Below are 21,999 nucleotides of genomic sequence, written 5' to 3'. Positions count from 1 at the left end.
TTGAGCATTGTCCTGTTGCAGGACCAGAAGTGCTTGGAGCTCTTCAGTTGTCAGCTCTTCTTCGTGTTCCTCAATAAGCTCCTATACATCCTCTTCCTCTACCTCTAATTCCAGCCTTTGGGCCACTGTGATGATGTCCTTCACCACTTCTGTGTCATCAACAACTGCTTCTTCCTGGGTCCACGAAGGCACAAGCATCTTCCAAGCAGAAATGAGGGTCCTTTGTGACACTTCTTCCCAGGCCTTCTGTATAAATCGTATTGCCATAAGGATATCAAATTTCTTCTTCCAAAACTTTCGGACAGTCATATTGTCTCCACCAAACTCGCATTCTTCAAACACCTTATTAAAGAGGGCTCTAGTGTAGAGTTTTTTAAAGTTCGCAATAACTTGCTGATCCATTGGCTGAAGAATGGATGTGGTGTTTGGTGGCAAATACTGCACCCTGATAAATGGATAATTTTCCTGCAATATTTCCTCTAGGTCTTTTGGGTGAGAAGGGGGCATTGTCAAGTATCAGAAGGGCGTTGAGCGGCAGTTCTTTTTCCAGCAAGAATTTCTTCACGGCAGGAGCAAAGGTTTCCAGAATCCATTCGTTGAAGATAACTTGGGTCACCCAGGCTTTTTGATTGGACTTCCAATGGACGGGCAGTTTGGACTTAATAACGTTATTTTGCTTAAAAATTCTTGGATTTTTAGAGTGATAAACCAATAGAGGTTTGATCTTGAGGTCTCCGCTGGCATTAGACGAAAACATAAGGGTAAGTCTGTCCTTCATGGCTTTGTGTCCTGGCAATTTCTTCTCCTCTTTTGTAATGAAGGTTCTGCTCGGCATTCTTTTCCAGAAAAGACCCGTTTCATCGGCATTGAACACTTGTTGTGGGCAGTATCCTTCATCCTTAATACATTTTTGAAAGTTAATAGAGAACTTTTCTGCTTCTTTCTTGTCAGCACTGCCAGCCTCACCATGCATAGTAACGCTGTGGATTCCACACCTTTTCTTAAATCTAAAAAACCACCCCCTGCTGGCTTTAAATTCTTCTTCATTATCTTGATTGCTGCTACTTCCAGGGACGTTTTTCTTTAGATCGTCATAAATTATCTTGGCTTTGTGACAGATAATATCTTGGGTTGTTACGTCACCTTTCACCTGCCTGTCCTTAATCCAAATCGCTAATAGCTTCTCCAATTCCTCGTGGATTGAAGACCTATGTTTTTCATTAAATAGTTTTGATACTCCTTGGGCTACTTTGGCTGATTTGATTGCATCCTTATTTGTCAAAATGGTGAAAATGGTGGTCTTGCTTAGGCCAAACTCTTTGACGAGGTCACACTGTTTTACTCCACATTCACTCTTTCTAATTATTTCCTGTTTCATTTCAACAGAAATCACCTTCCTGCTTTTTTTAGAACCCATGATATAAAAAAAATATTGAGTTTAACTTAAAAGGACGACTGCCGTGATACGTGCGTAAGTTAAGCGCAGTGACTAACGACTGCAGTGCCTGCGCGGGAGGATGCAATACATCGGCAGCGATCATGGAAGCTCGGGCGACTTCGTTGTGTGAAGCGAAGTTCGTTGTATGAATCATGAAATGAACGAATAGGAAGTTCGCTGTGTGCAGCGTTCGCTGTGCGAGGCGTTCTTTATGCGAGGCACCACTGTACATTGTTTGCACGTGCCGGCGTTGCAGTCTTTAGCCACGTGACGTGGTCCTAAACAATTTGTGCATAACTTCGCGTTTTTAACGATTTCTATTCTCTGCTCGATGTTACAGTCGGCCAGTTTTGAGCAATACTGAGTAAAATGTTTTCCCTTGCACACCTGGCACGATGATTGGATCGCAGTATAGGTAAAAGACGTGTTATTCGATTTCTGGGCCGGGGCGCGTGGTTTAAAATCTGAACGGACTCCGGACGCGATTGGTATATGTACTGATTTTTCCGGTGCTCCTGTTTCTAAGATTTTGCGTCTACTATGTAAGAATTCGAGTAATTCTTCCATCGTGGGCAGAACGGTTCTCTGTGTTTTCTCTCTCCAACGAAGTCGAGATTCATCGTCTAATTTTGAGGTAATCGCGTATATGGGAAATGCTTCTAAAACTGGCTTATTTAATGCCTGAAGGGCGCGATAATGCCTTGTAGCTTTGTCTGCCAGTTCCCCTAAGGACCTTGGATTGTTTTTTGTGCATTGAGGTAACTGGAACATTGCCTTGATTCTATTATTTATTATAATCGAAGGGTCATCATACGAATTTTGTAGAATATTCCAAGCAACTGAATAGTTGGCAGCTGTCGTTTCAAGTGATTCGATTTTTTCAGCTGCTTGCCCTACTAAACATGATCGTAAATATGTAAGTTTTAAGGTGTCGCGAATTTGTGTGTTATCGTGTACTGCTGATCGGAATGTATCTGCGAAGCCCGGCCAAGCTTCGTAAGACCCAGAAAATTTTGCTAAATGCATCGTCGGTAATTGAACGTGCGTTTCAGCCGCTTGTGTTTTTGTTACATTCTTTATAACTGACTCGCTAAATATTGACGTTTGACCTTCCACAGCTGTTACGCTGGGTTGTGTAAGTGGATTGTCGTGTACCTGAGGTTCTGGACTCGGCCGAGTTGTTACCTGATCCATTGTTTCGTGTTCACTTAGTAACGCTTGCGCCCTATCCATTGTATCGTAATACGATTCCTCAAAAACGTTACCTTCCGAAATACGCGTTTCGACCATTTCTTCGGAAGCAATAGACACTAAATTTTCTTGAATTCCTTCGAATTCTATGAGATGCTGTTCTAATTTTGCCATTCGCGATTTTAACTGGTGAACGCGACATGTCCCAGATTCCTCACACGACTCAATGAATTTGATGAACATTGTTAGTTTGGATTTTATTACTGCTCGTTTTCTAATATACCGTGATTCGCGATTGTTGCTCTCAGCTGACCCTGCTTCAGTACTGTAATTTGCCTTTTCAGAAGCCATCGTAATGTATGTTTATTTAACGACAAGGGGTTATAAAGGATAGCGACTAACAAGTATTTCGACTTACGATTTCGTAGTTACACCGATGATACGCCTTGTCCAGCGATGATTCGCTGAAGGAAGCTCCGCTGTAGATGTAGACTCCGATGACCAATTGCAGCTTCTTTGATGGCCTGGATGTAGCGCTTCCGACGCTATCGAATCCGCTCGTGCCTTGGATGTAGCGCTCACGACGCTATCGAATCCGCTCGTGCCTTGGATGTAGCGCTCACGACGCTATCGAATCCGCTCGTGATGTGTTTTCAACAGGGATGCTGCACTCTCGATGCCGTCGAATCCCTTGCCGATTGCAGATGTTGCACCTTTTGCTAGTAACGATTCTGCTTTTCTGTCACAGTTACTCCACTTGCACCGTTTCACCACCAATACTAGTCCGTGATTTTTTATACGTCACGAGTCCTCACCGACGTATGCTTGTTGAGATTTCCTTGCAGGACGCCGTATTTCACGTGCAGGCGAATCCTTAGCAGTTGATTGATTGCACTGAACTCTTGGTATCAATAGATCCGGCTCGAAGGACCAAAATGTTGAGCGTCGTTCGGGTGACGGGTTGTAAGGCCGTCGACACTCTGTAGCGAATCCGCAATCGTGCTCGCAGACGCGCTATCTCCACGAACAAATTAATGTTGTGGAGTCGCGTGGAAAAATATATGGGATTATATGCGAGTGGTTGTTACTTGTAATTGAAAGAATGTTTATTCTTGATGTGACGCTATGTTACGTTAACAGAGAAAATTGAGGTCGAAGTGCGTTAGTCGAAGGCGTCGGAGTAACTGCCTTTCGGCAAGCGCAGGGATGCGCTCGTGTGGGGGTCGTGGAAAATTCCACTGCGAAAACTCACTGACTATGCCCAAATATGGGCACAACGCCGTTTTATGGCCTTGCCTGGGCCAACGCAGGACCCAGCCTTGTGCCCCTCGACGAACTTTGCTGCGTTACGAAAATGGCGTGTTTTCGACTTGGGACGCAACACATTTTAAAGAGCATACAACTTCGTAAAATATTTTATTAGTGGTAGAAGTAATTTGAGTAATCTGAACGTTATAGCTACAACTATATCTTTAGTTAAGGAATCACAGATTCAATTTACGAGTAGTCCGACTAATAATATTAAGTTCTATGTTAAGACATTTGTTAATAAATATAAACATAATGTTGACGATTTACTCAGATTTGTTAAAGTAAGTAGGCCAAATGGGGAAAAAATTAAGATATTTAAGAATATGAAGATACTGGTAAAAATATTCTTTTTATCTTTATATACAGTGCCGAACAAGAGTATTGGCACAGACCGTATTTTCAAATAAAATGTTATGTAGCTGTGAATAAAGCACAATGTCTTCTACATTTTTGGTATAAAATATAAGTTTGAGGTTTGAACTTTAAGTATCTCGCGAAACAAAGCGGTTAAGTAGACTTGTAATAATGAAAAATAGTAACAAATACACAGAGGACAGTTTTCGACGAAACAAAAGTATTGGCACACTTGTAAATTTAATATTTCTATGAAACACTTGTGTAAATATTTATAATATTGGCACGACTGTTGTATCCAGGGAAGTCCCGAGATTCAATTTGATATTCATTTGTTATTTCTTACCAAGTTTGCCTGTAATAAAGTGAATAACACAACGATGTATTGAAAAGCACGAGAAACAACAATTTCAGAGAGAAAAATTATATTAAAATTATCAAAAGAGGGAAATTCATATTCTACGATAGCTAAAATAGTAAATAGAAGTCGTTTCACCGTAAGAAATATCGTTAAACGGTTTCCTGACGAACAAAATGTAAAAAATCTTCCGCGAAGTGGTCGTCCACAGAAATGATCAGAACGAGATAAACGAAAAATTACCAAGATTGTAGAAAAAAATCCTAAAGTTGCCTCTAGAGAAATAGCGGCACAAATGAAAAGTGAAAATAAGGTAGATGTACATCCTATAACTACCCGGAGAGTTCTTAAAAGTGCACAATTCAAGAGTGGCTAGAAGAAAACCATTGATCAGCAAAATTAATCGAAAAAACTAGATTAGAGTTTGCAGAGATGTATGTACACAAAAATTTAGAATTTTGGGATAGAATACTCTTCTCTGACGAAAGTAAATTTAATATTTTTAAATCTGATGGTCAAATAAGAATATGGCGAAAGCGTAATACCGAGTTAGTTAGGGATTCGCATAACATAGTCTCAACTGTTAAACACGGGGTGGTAGTGTATTAGTATGGGGTTGTACGAGTTCCACCGGACTTGGAGAACTAGTTTTTATAGACGGTATTATGGATAAATTTGTATATTTAAATATTTTGAAACAAAACTTAAAAAATAGTGTGGAAAAATTAAATCTTGGGGAAAACTACTATTTCCAACAAGATCATGATCCCAAGCATACTGCTTATATTGTCCGCCAATGGATCGTTTTTAATACACCCCATACATTGCCAACCCCTCCTCAATCGCCGGATTTAAATCCGATTGAACACATATGGAATGAGTTAGAAAGAAGGCTCCGAAAACACCTTATTCGGACAAAGGAGCAATTAAAAGATGCACTTATGAAGGAATGGAACGAAATAGGTTTAGAAGTAACACAAAATTTAGTACATTCGATGCCTAATCGGTTACAAAGTGTAATAAGACAAAAAGGATTACAAACAAAATATTAATTTGAATATTCTATTATTGTTCAGGAATTAAACAGGTTGACCCCGTGTACCACGGGCACTAACTCGAAATGGCCCGTCCCTGGTCAGACGCGGCCCACGCCCGGCTAGGTACGGGCCTGAATTATTTCACCATGCGTGATTAACACGCACGCGCGCTTGCGCGCGCCGCGGTACGCGACGTCACAACGTCAAAACCCGCTTTTTTTGAGACTCGGCGATCATACAAATACCGGCGTACGACCGGTAAAACGCTCTCGCTGTTCGCTTATCATTGAGTTTGACTAAAAAGAGATACATTGAACTTGTGATCCGTTTCGCCATTCTTGATCGTCGCCGAGTCTTTTCCAGTGCCACGTGTAAAAACTTAAGGGTTCGTCCTAGATTTCGCTATTCTGACTATCGCCGATTCTTTCCCGTGACAAGTGAAAGTTAAATTTTCGTGTACTCTACTTCGCCACTTCACTGTGTCACCCGTTCAACAACGTAGTCGGTTACAAGGCGAAACCGTGAGCCTCTTAAATGCATATCGCGAATGTGTGAATAAACTTGTGCTGATCTAACTGTACTTGACTGTTCAATTTCCTGTCAGATCACTCCGCACCTTGAAAAAGGGTAAAACTTGCGCCCCGTGGCATTCCTGTTCCAATATCCAATAACGCCACGAAACAATTATAAAATGTAAGTGTGCCAATACTTTTGTTTCGTCCAAAACTGCCCTGTATGTGTTCGTTACTATTTTTTATTATTACAGGTCTACTTAACCGCTTTGTTTCGCGAGATAAAAGTTCAAACCTATAACATATTTCATACCAAAAATAAGGAAGATATTATGCTTTGTTCACAGTTACATAACATTTTATTTGAAAATACGGTCTGTGGCAATACTTTTGTTCGGCACTGTATGTATACATATAGAAAAAGACATTTTTGTTCCATACAACGCACGTGTTTGTTGTACACATGTAAAAAAAGATAGTTTTTTAATTCCAGAGGATTTCACTACATATGATACAAGGGTAACGTTATCTGTCGAGGAAGTTCTTGCAGTTTTTAAGACTTTTAAAAATCTAGTGTTAGAAGAAAGGAATAAAAAGATGGAAGTGAGTGAGAGTGAGTTTTACAAAAATGGCAGAGGAACAGCTACTATATGAAACAGGATTAAATCATTCACAGTTTTCTGACATTCTAAATTCTGTTCAAGATGTATTACGAAACAGTGAATTTGCAGTTGGAATATATCTATCGCGGTTACATCACGATTACACATTTGAAGAAATAGCAAAACGTTATCTTATTACACGACAAACAACAAGTAATTACTGTGAAAATGTAAGACAGCATGTTCGAGAATTAACTCATTCTCTGGCCACCACGACGCTCATTAGCAGCACTCTCGGGCACGCTTTGTGCACAAGTAGGATAGCTGCACCAGCTAACAGCGCCATGCGCCCAAAACCGATTTTGGGCATTTGCACATAATTGATATGCGCGCGCATCGATCCTTCTGCCGACTGGTCGAAACCTCGTAGTGGCCAAGAGCGCGGCCATTGCCCAGTCTTGTTCTGACCGCCCAAGTGCTAACTTTGTTCAAGTGTGCTTTCAAGTTCTTTGTTCTTGTTCCTTGCTCTCAACGCTCATTGTTCTTGTTTTATGTAAGTTCCTCACTCATTCACGCAAGGCTCAAACTCATAAACCCTTTCCAATTATATTAATTGCAAAGGTATTGTGTGTTGAATAACTTATAATCAGGGTCGTTTCTCAAAACCCATCTCTGCTGGAAATGGCGATCAATAATATCGTCATTTTCTAAAGATCTCACGCGCTCAATTCTCAGTAAAATATTGACTGTCTTGTAACCACGACATTATGATTTTCAATAAATGATTAACGTTTAACTTGTTTAACGTTTTACACCATATTGTAACACTACATAATAATTTTAGTATAGAAATAAGAACGACGACGCGGCTTTCGCCGAAACGAAGCAATACCGCGCCCTTAGATTTACGTGGGATAGAAACGTCCAAGTAGCGTTCACCGAAAAGCCAGGTCAACGCTAAGAATAGATGGGTCCTAGCCAATCAGCGACGGCCAGGCCCGCGCTAGCACGGGCCTCCGAGTATAAATACGGGCCCTTCGACCCATGCTAGGCAGTCACTTCCCGACTACGCAAGAGTAAACCTCCTCAGTGCCGGCTCCTACGCGGGAATGCCAAGCTGCAGGAACCCTCTAGCAACAGTCGGGTAGACTCACCAGGGACTTTGACTCCCCACCCCGTTGAAGCAGTCCTAAAAGGTACGGTAACGCGGCACCTACGCGGAGCGTCGCCACCTGCCCTTAGTGTCTCGTTCACGGTCAGTCGACCTTGGGGAGCTCTCCGACTCCGGACCTCCCGGCGATTGCATTGTACGTCTGGGTAACTCTCAATAAACAATCAGTCCTTCTTAGGACTCGACTCCAGAGCCAAAGCCGCTGCACCCTTTAAAAACCCTCACCCTCGCACCCATCCCACCTCGGTACTACGGAACCCCGTTTCCTCAGTACAGTGAAAACTCGATAAATGTCCTCAAGGCTGTTCCATAAATGATACATTTTTATCCCCACCACTAGGGGGATCCCCCTTGAACCAGTGAGGCGAAGTGTAACCGGAGACGTACGGCTTTCTTTAAAAATCTTTATTGCCTTCGTCACCTTAGTTTAAATGCCCCTGTCAGTGTGACCACACTACTGTACAAGAAGAAAGTTTTTTATTTTTTACTTTTTTTAATAAAAATTTTACTATCATGTGGGGAAGATTTTTCTAATTAAAATGAGACTAAACGCGATATAAATCGGCCAATATTTGTTACCATAATATTGAATTAAATATTGTGTACTCGTATCTTCGCAAGGTCAGTGGATTGGTACATTTATCGAACAGTGGTAGCTAACGAAACCCCCTATTTCATAAGTGTTGCAGTTTTTGATCACTTACGAAACGGTGGAACCGTTCCGTTTGAAAATAGGTACCTCCCGTTCGATAAATGTAGCCAGCACCTCGATGCGTCGTTCTTTGATATTTCCGAACATAGAAAAGGACATCACAAGAAGGATAAATAAAGAGAGAAAGACTCGCAAGTACAATATTTAATTCAATATTATGGTAACAAATATTGGCCGGAACAATTGAACGTTAGGAGTGACGTTTGACATTCGGTGACGCGAGAAACTCGTTTAACCTCAATATTCGTGAGTTTATTAAGAGAATAAATAACGAAAAGTTCGATTGGAACCGTGATACTGAGCGGATGTATTTGTCAACACCGAGCGTGCTGTGAACGCGAGTGCCAAGTACAGTGCCAATCAAATCTTATAGGTATTCATGATAGTCTGTGTTACTGTGAATTAGTGAATATTACTAAATTGTTATAAACCAACTTCTTAACCCATTTCTACGCCATTCTCGGTGCAACCTATTCACCGAAATGGCTTCTGACCACGGAAATTTGGTACCCCAAACTGTTAATAATGATTCTAACGCACCACGACAAAGCTACAATAAGGTAGTACGAAGTGATTGCTTCCCCAAAAAAGATCAAGCGATCATAATCGAAGCCAAAGATGGAATTCAACTAAGAGATTACGCTCATGCATTAGGCAGAATTACCAATCCAGCGAATATTAGATTTATGTCAAGAGTATCCAACGGTAGAATTTGTGTCTTTTTGGCGAGTAAGAAAATCGCGGACGACCTCACCGATAAATATAAACACATTAAAGTTAACGGTATCGATGTAACCGTAAGGCTGTTAATCAGCAAAGCTCAACGTATAATACTTTCAAACGTTTGCCCAACAATCCCTCACTCAATAATTGAAGGAATACTTGATGAAATTGGAGTAAAAAGAGAATCAGCTGTATCATTCCTAAGAGTTGGCATGGCAGAAGAGGGTTTTACGCACATCCTCAGTTTTCGTCGCCAATTATATGTCCATCCAGATGACACACACAAAATCCCAGACTCAATCAAAATTGAATATGAACAAACCACATACTGGATTTATCCTTCCACAGATACATTAAAATGCTTCATATGTAATAAAGAGGGTCACGTCGCAAAAAACTGCAAAACCGAAAAAAACCAACCCTTGCTATCTGAATCTCCACAAACAAGTGTCTTTATAAAACCTCAAGACCCCAAAATAGCGCCAATAGTATCAAATATTGATAGTACAAACATGGCAAAAGAATCAGAAAACCCTAGGGACAATACGGCAACAGAAACCATGGACATAGATCCATTGATCAGAACCTCAAAACGCACAAGATCCGAAATGACCGACGATTCAAGCCTCACCACAGAAGGAACCAACGATTCAAACCATGCCACAGAAAAATCAATCAGTCTTCAACAAATCCTGGAAACTGAATCGAAATGCAAGCAGCCAAAGAAAAAACCAAATGTTGCAACAAAGAGCGATAAAAGCATAGATGACATGTTGCAACCAGTTAAACACGTACTAGAAGAACCTGGTAAAATGTTAAACTTCTACCAACTTAAAAGCTTTATTGAAAACACACTTGGATCTCCCAACACTAGAGAGATTGCAACAGAATACACAGACGACGTAGAAGCTCTAGCGAATTTTATGAAAGAGATATACCCTTACCTCACAGACCGTTGCATCAAAAACAGATTCACAAGAATCACGAGAAAGCTAGTTAAATCTACCAAGGCTGATCACTCAATGAGCTCTCCTACTCCTTCGGATTGCTCAGATACTCCTCAGTGCTCCGAAGACGAACACACCAATTAAATATCAAACAAAAAAATACCGTTCAATAAGTATAAATGCTAAGGAAGATTATACAATGGAATCTTAATAGTTTCAAAGCACGTTTTGAATTCTTACAAAAATTGCTCCAGGATCATCGGCCATGTGTATTATGCCTGCAGGAAACCAATTTCAAAGCAAATGAAACTATCAGTATTAAAGGTTTTAAAGTAGTCCAAAAAAATAGAAGGAATGCCTTGATCGCGAGCGGCGGAGTAGCAATCTACATGAAACAAAGCCTAAATTACACAGAAATACCGCTAAACACTAATATTGAAGCAATTGCGGTCTCAATCATTCTATATCAAAAAGAAATATGTATATGCAACGTCTATATTCCAAATAACCACCAATTTCAAGAAGCCGAATTAATCAACATTATAAAGCAACTCCCCAAACCTTTCTTATTAATGGGAGATTTCAACAGCCATAATACAATGTGGGGATCTGCAAACACAGACACTAGAGGAAAACTAATTGGAAATATAATACTCAAATCAGATATCATCTTGTTGAATAATTCCGAACCCACTCATTTCAACATGTCAAATGGCTCTTACAGCTCAATAGACCTAACCTTTTGCAGCCCCAACATTTTCAACAGCACTAAATACGAAATTTCAACCGAGTTATATAACAGCGACCACTTTCCCATTATCATTGAACTAATAGACAATAATGCTGATAACCATATAATACAACCTAGATGGAAATTCAAAAAAGCCGACTGGCCGCTATACCGCCACGAAATAAATCAAAACCTTCCATCATTACAAACGCCTGATGCCTCAAACTGTTCGGAAATAAACCAAATATTAAAAGAGTTTGAAGAATTAATCATCCATGCTGCCACAAAATCCATACCTAAAACATCAAATAATACAGAGAAAAAAAATATCCCTTGGTGGAATGATGAATGCTGCAATGTAATTAAAGAAAAGAAACATGCCTTCAACGTATACAAAAAACATAAAACCGATTCAATTTAATAGAGTTCAAGCGGGCAAGGGCCAAAGCAAGAAAAGTCCTTAAACAAGCAAAAAAGAATTCGTGGATAAATTACATCGCATCCTTAACAAAGACCACTCCATGTGAACAAATATGGAATAAACTGAAGAAAATTAATGGCCAGAAAGTAAGTTCCCAAATTACTGCAATCAAGAGTTCTGAAAACTCAATTACCATAGACGCTAAAGAAATTGCCAACCTTCTAGCTACTACTTTTGCAAATAATTCGAGTAATAAAAATTTCGACCCAAACTTTCTCAAAATTAAAGCTAGAGTTGAAGAGAATTCAAGACACGAGCATATCATCTCTCAGACGAGCAACCACCCCCTTAACATGAAAATTCTGCCTACAGAATTAAAATCGGCGCTAAAATCTGTTAAAAATTCCAGTCCAGGACCCGACAACATTCCAAATATTTTTATACAACAACTACCAAAAGCAGGAATAAATTATTTATTAGATATCTACAACTGCATATGGCTGAATGGTGTCTTCCCTACCAAGTGGCAAGAAGCAATAGTAGTGCCCATTCTAAAACCTGGAAAAAACAAGCTTCGAATCGACAGCTACAGACCTATCGCCCTGACATGTTGCCTATGCAAACTGCTAGAGAAAGTAATCTGCAAAAGACTGCGATGGTATTTGGAGACCAATAACCTACTAGGAAAAAATCAAAATGGGTTTAGACAGTATCGTTCGACGATGGACAACCTTGCAATGTTAGATATAAACATTTGCGAAGCCTTCCTTAGAAAACAACATCTAATAGCAATATGCTTAGACATTGAGAAGGCTTACGACATGCTTTGGAGACACCGAATAATACAACAACTTATAAAGTGGAACATAAGTGGAAGCATGATACAATTTATATACAATTTCCTAAAAAGCAGATCTATATATGTCCGTGTCAACGGCAATTTATCCAAGAAAGTTGAAATCTTAAATGGGGTACCGCAGGGATCTGTACTAAGCGTAATTTTATTCTTGATTGCAATAAACGATATCGCTGAAGTCTTCTCTAAACCAGTTAAATACACCATATTCGCTGACGACTGTACCTTCTTTATAACCGGGAAAAGTCTAAGCACCAGTCAGCAAATCCTTCAAGACAATTTAGATAGACTCCAAAAATACGCCCTACAAACTGGATTTAAATTCTCAAAAAACAAAACCACCGTTACAGTTTTTTCAAAACAAAGAACAACACAAAACCACCAACTACAGCTACACTTAGGCCAGCACCAACTCTTGATAACAAGCACTCCAAAAATCCTCGGTCTAATTTTTGATAACAAATACACTTGGACGCCATTCCTTAAAAAGCTCAAAGAAGAATGTGTCAAGAGATTAAATATATTGAAGGTCATCGCTTCGAAAAACTGGGGGGCTGAATTCCAAATTCTAAGTAATACATATAAGGCCTTAGTTCTGTCTAAACTAGATTATGGATCAATCGTCTACGATTCTGCAAAACCACGCGTTCTAAAATTATTAGCACCTATACATAATGCCGGAGCTAGAATAGTCACTGGAGCTTTCCGAACGAGTCCGGTAAATGCAATTCTATGTGAAGCTGGTCTAATACCACTGGAAACTCGAAGAAAACAACTGAGCTTATCGTATGCAGCAACCAGATTATCAACGCCTTCAAATCCTATCTACGAGAAATTAACTAACATCGCCCATTTCAATGAATTTAAGGAAAAACCCAAACTTCCGGAACCGTTAAATAGTAGAGTCAAAACATACTGGCAAGAACTAAATATGGATACACCAAAAATCATATCAAGAATACAGTATCAAATTCCACCATGGACGATAGATCCTCCTTGCATACTCGATAAAATTCTGAAAGCAGGCAAACAAATTAACCCAAACGTTCTCAAAAGTCTATATACTGAATTATCGAATGAATACCCGTACCATACGCAAATTTTCACTGATGCTTCAAAATCAGGACAGGGGACTGGATGTGCGGTATGCACTCCCGAACATGAGATCCTATTCAGGCTCCCGGAAACATTCACAATATTCACTAGTGAAGCGTTAGCTGTTCTACAAGCCTTGAAGTACATAGAAGAAACAACACACAATAAATCCATCATTCTAACTGATTCTAAAAGCGTCCTACTCGCCCTACAAAATTTGGAAACAAACAACACTGTAATCCAAAACATTATTGAATTAAATGAAACACTTAAGCGAGACAAAAGAGAAGTGTTATATTCCTGGATTCCCTCCCATATTGGTATTGAAGGTAATGAAAAGGCTGATACAGCAGCAAAACTGGCTAGCTCCAGTACAGCTATAACGAAATGTGAACAGGCAACTCATCAAGACATCCAAAAGCATTGCACCAAGGCGCAAACGGAAGTGTGGAATGAAGAATGGAGAAATAGCAGACCAACTAAGCTACATAAAGTTCGAAATAATATACATGACTTCAATCCGGCGCTACTACTAAATAGAAAAGACCAAGTGAAAATAACCCGACTAAGAATAGGACACTCGAACTGGACACACTCATACCTTATCACAAAAACCGAACCAAATTCCTGCGACACCTGTAACGTACGAAATAGTATTGAACACATCTTGACAATCTGCCCTAAATACAATATGAAGAGGATCCAACACAAGTTACAAAACTCACTAACGATCTTACGAGAAACAGATTCCTGCAGAAAAGTTTTAAACTTCTTAAAAGACATCAATGTATACCAATTGCTCTAAATATGATTAGCCCCACTAAGTAACCAACTGTGGTCACTAATAACCTAAAAGGGCATGTGACCTAAAACGCTCAATAAAAAAAAAAAAAAAAAAAAATATTGGCCGATTTATATCGTGTTTAGTCTCATTTTAATTAGAAAAATCTTCCCCACATGGTAGTAAAATTTTTATTAAAAAAAAGTAAAAAATAAAAAACTTTCTTCTTGTACAGTAGTGTGGTCACACTGACAGGGACATTTAAACTAAGGTGACGAAGGCAATAAAGATTTTTAAAGAAAGCCGTACGTCTCCGGTTACACTTCGCCTCACTGGTTCAAGGGGGATCCCCCTAGTGGTGGGGATAAAAATGTATCATTTATGGAACAGCTCTTGAGGACATTTATCGAGTTTTCACTGTACATTGTTGTGATATTGTGACAAGTTAAAGTTAACTAACAAATAGTGCGACTATAATTGGTGAGTATTATTTATGTGGGGTGAGTGGTCCGGTGTGCGTGCGTGCGAGCGACTGAGTGTTGCGACAGACCGGCGTCGGTATGTTTGTGAAACTCGAGTTACTGAAGGCGGCGTGAATGAAGAGTGTTTAGACCTGAGCGATAGGAAAGTATAAATGTCTGTATGAGTGTAAAGCCGTGCCGCTTTATGCCGCCTTTTGCCGCCTTTTGCCGCCTTGTGCCGCCTTGTGCCGAACGCTGTGCCGATCGGCAAATGCCGACCCGTGCCGACGCAGCGGAGACGCAGCTTAACCCATGGATTCGAGAGACAGAGTGCAAGCGAGACGAATGCAAAGGATGGACGGATATTAAAAAGCGTGAATGTTCGGCGGGCGAGTCAGTTGCGGCATGCGAGCAGAGTGACGTAGAGTTCTTGGGTTCAAAAGTAATCCTACATTTATTTATTTTGTAATAATTATATGCGCTTTACAATTAATAATATCATGTTTATTTATTTCGTTAGTATTTATTTTAGTTTGTTTTTTACTAAAATATTTCAAAAAATTACAAAAAAAAATATTAATCAAAAATACCTCCAAAAAAATTTTATTTTTTTCTACAGATAATAATGGCTCAACCAAAAAAAAATGTAGACAATATAATATCGAATATTTGAAATATGGCTTTATTGAGTCGCCTGTAAACAATACATTACCAATGTGCCTGATTTGCCAGAAAGTTTTATCAAACGAAGCTATGAAGCCTTCCAGACTACAAGAACATTTGACTAAAATTCATGGTGATAAAAAAGATAAGGATTTATCTTATTTTCGAACACTAAAAGAAAAATTTATGAAACTAACATTGGCAAAACTCTTTTCAACCGCAACCACACAAGATGACGATGGCTTGCTTGCTTCTTACAATATTTCGTTAATGATTGCCAAATCGGGAAAACCTCATACTATTGGTGAAGAACTAATTATACCGGCTATAAGTGAAGTAATACGTACTGTGCTACACAAGCCAGCATCTGATATTATCAAGAAAATTTCGTTGAGCAATAATACAGTGCAAAGAAGAATTGATGAAATGGCTCAAGATGTTGAAGATTCATTGTGTGGCTATTTAAAAACATCTCGGTTTTCTATTCAACTTGATGAGTCAACTTTGTTAGGAAATGAAGCTTTATGTTTAGCATACGTGCGGTTCACAAAGGAAGAACAAATTTGCCAAGAATTATTATTTGCTAAATATTTGCAAACTGATACTAAAGGAGAATCAATATTTCATGCATTGGATGAGTTTTTTAAAGAAAAAGAAATACCTCTGTGTTTAAATATGTTAAATATATTTAAAATCGCGTTCGTACGGGAAAAGAATAAATCTCGACTGTGATTCCCGTATCCGTTTGTGTACGTGACACTGCGGAAGGTTACGCGGTCGCCGAGTTCGTTCGGCGTACCGACAGTTTAAAACCGCGACCGTTTACGTGTTTTCGTACGCCGACCTCACGCGAAGATTCGCTTCGAACGCCATTTAAACGGCTTAGTGACGTCAGCGTCGAGAGAGAGAACCATACCATTTATTGAAACGAGATCGACGGTCGGACTCGACAGCGCCACGTCGCGGCGGGCTGCCGGGCGGTCCTTTCGATAGGAACCGTTATCGAGGTAGCTGCGTGGACAGGCCGCAGGTCGCTCCTGAGGAGCCGCCGACGAGGTACCCGTACCTGGACGAGACGTCCTCTTGCGTGGGTGGCGTTCGAACGTCACCCGCACGGTGAGCGTGCTCGCGGGATATAGCCATTTGGAGCCTTACAACCTCCATTTGGTTTCCCGTCCGTGGCATTGCGAAGCGAACCCGGTAGATCAGAGGAAAACCTCGTCTACCCGGTTGTGCGCGTCGGTGATATCGTAAAAAACGACTATCACCGACCAAAGCAAAATAATACAGTCCACTAGCTATTGCGCTGAATTGCCAGTTAGCTCTCCCCTCCAAGCACACCAGACTGTCGCTGGAGCGCGAGACAAGCAGCTGACGAGCGCGTAATCGTTGACTTGTCCGCAAAATATTTATATTTGCCGGAATTTCTGTTACAGAAAACCTCCGACGCAGTAAGAAGGACGGAGAAAGAGGCGGACCAGGCCGAAAACAGGAGCCTGGGTCCATTTTCCTTTAGTTTTCCGTTTTTTTCTATTTTTTGTTATTTTTGTACGAATAATAAATCTATAGTTTTGTAATAAAAAAGTTATTTAAAAACTTGTAAGAATTTCTCTACCCTATCTTCTCCCTCGTCCGGAACCACACAGTTAGAGCCGCTGAGTGCTCTAACAAGATATAAAGTATTACATAATGTACATTCTGACACTGATATATGTCTTATTGAAAAACATCTTGAGAAGTCTCTAGAAGAACTCAATAAGGCATATATTATTGCAGAATCAATTGATTTCGCTTATACCAAAAATCTTGAAATAGTAACCGATCAAGTAAGAAAAATAAGAAATAAAAACAATAGATATAGGTCATGCACCATTATTATGGCCTTCTCATTATATGTATAGCCAATCGTCGGCTGCATACAATTTATTAAGAAATTTTTTTATTTTACCTCATAAACGGTATTTACAATATCTTTCAGCCAATATGACCATTACACCAGATAATGATATAACAAATGAACATTATCTTATTAATATATCATCCAATTTAACATCTAGAGAAAAAGTAGTGATTTTATTAATTGATGAAATTGATATTAGTTCAAAATTACAGTACAAATCAAACAGACTTGCGGGTTTCGCTTCAAATTCTAACGAATTGGCAAAAACCATTTTAGCTTTTATGATATGTTCAGCTTTTGGAAATTTTTCTGAAATTATTAAATTATTACCAGTTTTCAATATTACCGGGGCTGAAATGACACCCATTATTTATAAAATTATAGAATTTGTCCAAAAATGTGGTTTCGAAATAATATGCATTGTAGCAGATAATCATAGAATCAATAGAAATATGTTTGTTTAAATAACGCGTTAATTCGTTATTAAGAAACGGCGGTTAAATTCTCGCGTGATCTATGGAAAAAAGGGGACATTTCTTATACGGTGTTGTCCTCAGTGTTCGCGACATTCCAGAGCCTTCTCTGCGTCGTAACCTGCTTCGGGAGCAATACCGTGTAGAAAACATCCAAATTTACCTTCAATCATAGTCACGCGATCGGCCCAGTAACGGTTCCATGAGAACAGGTGTTACTACGCCGAAATAACAGAGAGGATACAAGATTAATACGAGACAGACAATCTCCCCTCTCGCGAACGCGCACAAGAGGGTCTGTCTCTACTTGCTATCTGGTTCTCGACGAGTTCGCTTCTTCCAAGCCGACCTCGTCCAACACCGCGATCACGATATACGCGCAATTAAATCCGTTTAATTGTATAGTTACACCACAGAACCGAAACGGAACGAGATTAAGACTGTGGTAAATTCGAAAGAATTAACCTAGTCGGATTTCGTACCTCACGGTTTCGTGAGTTTAGTGATCGTTGTGTGAACAGAACCGTTCTGGAATCAAACGCAGCATTGAAACAATTTACAGTGAACAACCGGTGGCTGATCATAATCGTGTGTGCACTTCAATAGTGTTCGATTATCGCCACCGTTGCGTCAATTGTTTCATAGCATAAGCGATTTCCCACATTAACAACCAGTGGCTGATAACAATCATCGTAACACTTAAATAGTGTTCGATTGTCGCCACCGTTGTGTGGAAGGCACGTACCGCTGTAATCAGCTGTCGTGCAACGAGAACCGAGAAAAACTTCTCGGTTTTCCTTGAATTTTTGTGCGATTCAAACACTCTGATAGGGGCCTTTTGGCGTATACCCTGAGTGGGATTGTCGTTTCCGAGGGTCGAAATTTCAGTTTGAGTACCACCCCCATAGGGGCCTTATTTGGCGCATTCCCTGGGTGCTCTCGGCTGAATTCGATTAGCTCGAACGTCGGTCACTCATCACCAGTGTGTACGGACACTCGGTGTAGAGCGACGTTCAAAAGGGCGCCGTGGTGTAAGCACCTTAACGTTCAGACGCTTCTAGCGCAGTTAAGGGCTTGCATCACACCGGTCCCGTACGGACCAGGAAACGACGCTGAATCACGGAGTGGACAATTGTTGGAGCCTTACAACCTCCAACTGTTGTCACCTCCAGCCAAAATTCAAGCCAGCAGCAGTGGGAAGATCGAGGCTCAAATCTTGTCTTCCCCATCTGCTATTAAAAGTTTCCAGAACTGCAGTCGAACGTTTCTCGATCACACGAGAAACGTTTAAGAATACAGTCCACTAACACAGTTGCGTATCGCTGTGAAGGAATCCCGCTCCTGTTTATCATAAACAGAGACAGGAGCGTGTGGATTGAAGCGAGTCAGACAACGCGACGAGCGTTGTCAAGTATTTACAGCCGAATTTCGGTCTCTGTTTGTTGCAGACGACCGAGACGCGAGCCGTAGTGGCCAGAGACCACGGCCAGGTTTTTTACGAGCCCGCTAACGGGCTCGGTTTTTCCTGGCGATTTTAAAATTATAAATTTCTTCCTTTTTTTGTTTTATTTAATCTTGTTTTTTTTATTAAATTTCAAACATTTTAAATAAACGGCCTAGTCGATTGACTAGGCGAAAGAAATTTACAGTGTACCGATTCACTTTCCCACACATTCCCACTCCCTCGTAATTCGGACTCAACGTTAAAGGGTGAGAGGGATAACAACTCGCACCTATTTTAACAATGTTTAATAAATTATCTAATAATGGTATAAGTTTTCCTAATCCTTCGCAATCTAATAAAACCATTTTTCTTTCTTTCGACTTTGTTCATATAATGAAAAATATTAGAAATAATTGGTTAAATTTAAAAAATGTAGATAAAACTTTCGTTTTCCCCGACATTTATACAAACGAACTAAGATTAGCTAAGTTTAATGATTTACGTACGGTTTACGATTTCGGAAAACATTTAATTGCTAAGAAAGCTTATAAATTAAACTATAAGTCACTGTATCCAAATAATTTTGACCGACAAAACGTTTTCCTAGTTGATAATATATTCCATCAGTCTACAATAGCAGCTATGAAAGATTTCAATTATACCGCTACTGCTCATTTTTTAGAAATATTTCACAATTGGTGGGACATTGTGAACAATACAAGTAGTATAAAAGGTAACAGGAAAAGAAACGAATTTTGTAAACCGATTTTGAATGTTAATGATTTTAGATGTGAATTTTTAAAGAAATTTCTAATATGGTTAAATTCTTGGCAAAATTTGCAGACAAATGGCCATTTAACAGTAGATACTTTCAAAGCTCTGCACCAAAGTACTACAGTTCTTTTACTACTTACAGAGTACTGTTTTCAAAATTTTGATATATCATATCTTTTGGCTGGAAAATTTACAACCGAAAAATTAGAAAAACGATTTGGAAATTATAGACTTTTATCTGGTTGTAATTATCATGTGTCATATAACGAAATAATTCATGCAGAAAAAAAAATTAGATTAAAACATATATTTACAAAATCGGCAAATTCGTTTTCTCTTACTGAAATCAAAATTAAATTTCGAATTTGTGATGACAATAATAACGATCTTCATGATCTTCCCACTGATGTGACTTGTTTCTCAGGAATCTTCGATACCGAATACTTGTCCGATTGTGTTGTAGATGATTCCATTAAAATTTATATTTCTGGTTATGGGTCCCATTCTGTTGCTAAAAAATTAAATTGCAATATATGTCGTTTATTAGTTGTGGAGGATAAAGGTAAAACTGTAGGCGATGTATATTTTGATCACTTACAATGAGGGGGCCTTTCTGTCCCCACTGAAGAAGTGATAGCCTCATTTATTCATATTTATGCAATAATGGAAGCCATAATAAATGATGGCAATTTAGAATCTCAATTTTTGCAATCTGGAAATCATAAACATATTTTATGTAAATTAACATATATTAGCATTCAATCAGACATACATTATTTAGCATTTTCAGATACATGCGTTTGTGGTCGAGCTTACCAAAGTATTTGGTTTAAATTATTATCAATTTTTTCAAATATTTTATTAAACGATTATGTGAAAACTGTAAATAATAGTCAGTTGGAAACACGTACAGACATCACTTCTAAAAATCGTAAATTAAAAACTTTTAATAGGAACTAGATTTTCAATCATTTTTTTTAATTTCATCTTTCTTAAAACATTAATTTTTATATATATTTAACTTATATATTTTTAATGCATTAATAGAGTTTTATTTACTTGCTTAGTATATTTTTATTATGAACACTATTTCACAAGATTCAAAGTTTTATTAGTTGTATTTCAAGAGAATTTCAAAGTATGTTTTGATATGTTTTCAAAATTATTTATTATTATTTCAAAATGTAATACTTTATTTCTTTAAGAATACAAAAGTTATGTTTTTGTTATGTTCTATTTAAAAATATTAATTTTATTTTAGAAAATGGGATGATATGGCTATTGGCGAACCACCCATTATAATAAAAAAAAAAGGTAACGCGCCATGGTAAATACCCCTAGGGTGGTGAGGAAATTTTTTACAATTATCATACTGTCCTCTAACACGATTTTATAATTAACTCCATAATTGTTCCTTTCAATAGCTAATTATGCTAACCTCTTTTCCACGGGCACTTAACCTGTTTGGCTTCGTACCAATAATTTTGCCTATTTCAGGTCTCTATTAACTTATACATACCTTTATCAATTTTTAAATCCTTCAGTTTGGTTCAAAGATGGTTTTAACTTGTTTCACACTTCTATTTTCTTGAAATCTCTGTAAATATTTCAAATATAATGCATCACAACACCAAACTATTCCGACAGTCCACAAAATATATACCACATTTATAAATATTAATATACTTCTGTATTACTTCTACTTACTATAGTTGTGATATTCATATATTCCTTATACATAATTAATAAAAAATACTGTATATTAGTATAATTTTATATCGCAAAATAACGTTAATTATAATCCTGAACATAAAACTCCACTATTGAAAATAGGACTCCCGATCCGCACATGAGCGGTGTTGCCACGTTTCATAGCACGGCTAGTACCCTAGAGTCGGCTGTGACGAGGTATATGAATAGACCTTTCACTTTATGGACTTTCGCGGCCGAATCTGACTGCCATACCGACCTGAAAATTCGGAGGTGATTTTAGCGGCCTCTTCTCATGGATGGCGGTCAGTTGAAAAACTAGGCACTGAATTAGT

At 38.8% G+C, this 21,999-nt stretch overlaps 3 protein-coding genes across 3 annotated transcripts; 1 reads left to right on the top strand and 2 right to left on the bottom strand.

Moving 5' to 3' along the window:
* Positions 1 to 373: 373 nt before the first annotated feature.
* On the bottom strand, positions 374 to 1,417 carry LOC122397012 (tigger transposable element-derived protein 1-like). Its single transcript, XM_043395813.1, has one exon. It carries the CDS (start codon positions 1,415 to 1,417, stop codon positions 374 to 376), a length of 1,044 nt encoding a protein of 347 aa, XP_043251748.1.
* A 171-nt stretch (positions 1,418 to 1,588) lies between these two features.
* Positions 1,589 to 2,980, bottom strand: LOC122397011. The gene has a single exon (XM_043395812.1). It carries the CDS (start codon positions 2,978 to 2,980, stop codon positions 1,589 to 1,591), a length of 1,392 nt encoding a protein of 463 aa, XP_043251747.1.
* Positions 2,981 to 11,860: 8,880 nt separating this feature from the next.
* On the top strand, positions 11,861 to 16,020 carry LOC122397010 (the record flags this gene model as incomplete). The annotated part of the gene is made up of 2 exons (XM_043395811.1): positions 11,861 to 14,096; positions 15,320 to 16,020. Coding segments are annotated over exons 1-2 (2,937 nt in total), but the record flags the coding sequence as incomplete, so codon positions are not given.
* Positions 16,021 to 21,999: the final 5,979 nt, after the last annotated feature.

Source organism: Colletes gigas, unplaced genomic scaffold (assembly GCF_013123115.1).
Source record: "Colletes gigas isolate AHSC1104 unplaced genomic scaffold, ASM1312311v1 Colletes_gigas_Sc00008, whole genome shotgun sequence".
In the NCBI taxonomy this organism is placed as follows: domain Eukaryota; kingdom Metazoa; phylum Arthropoda; class Insecta; order Hymenoptera; family Colletidae; genus Colletes; species Colletes gigas.
This window is presented reverse-complemented; position numbering and strand designations above follow the sequence as displayed.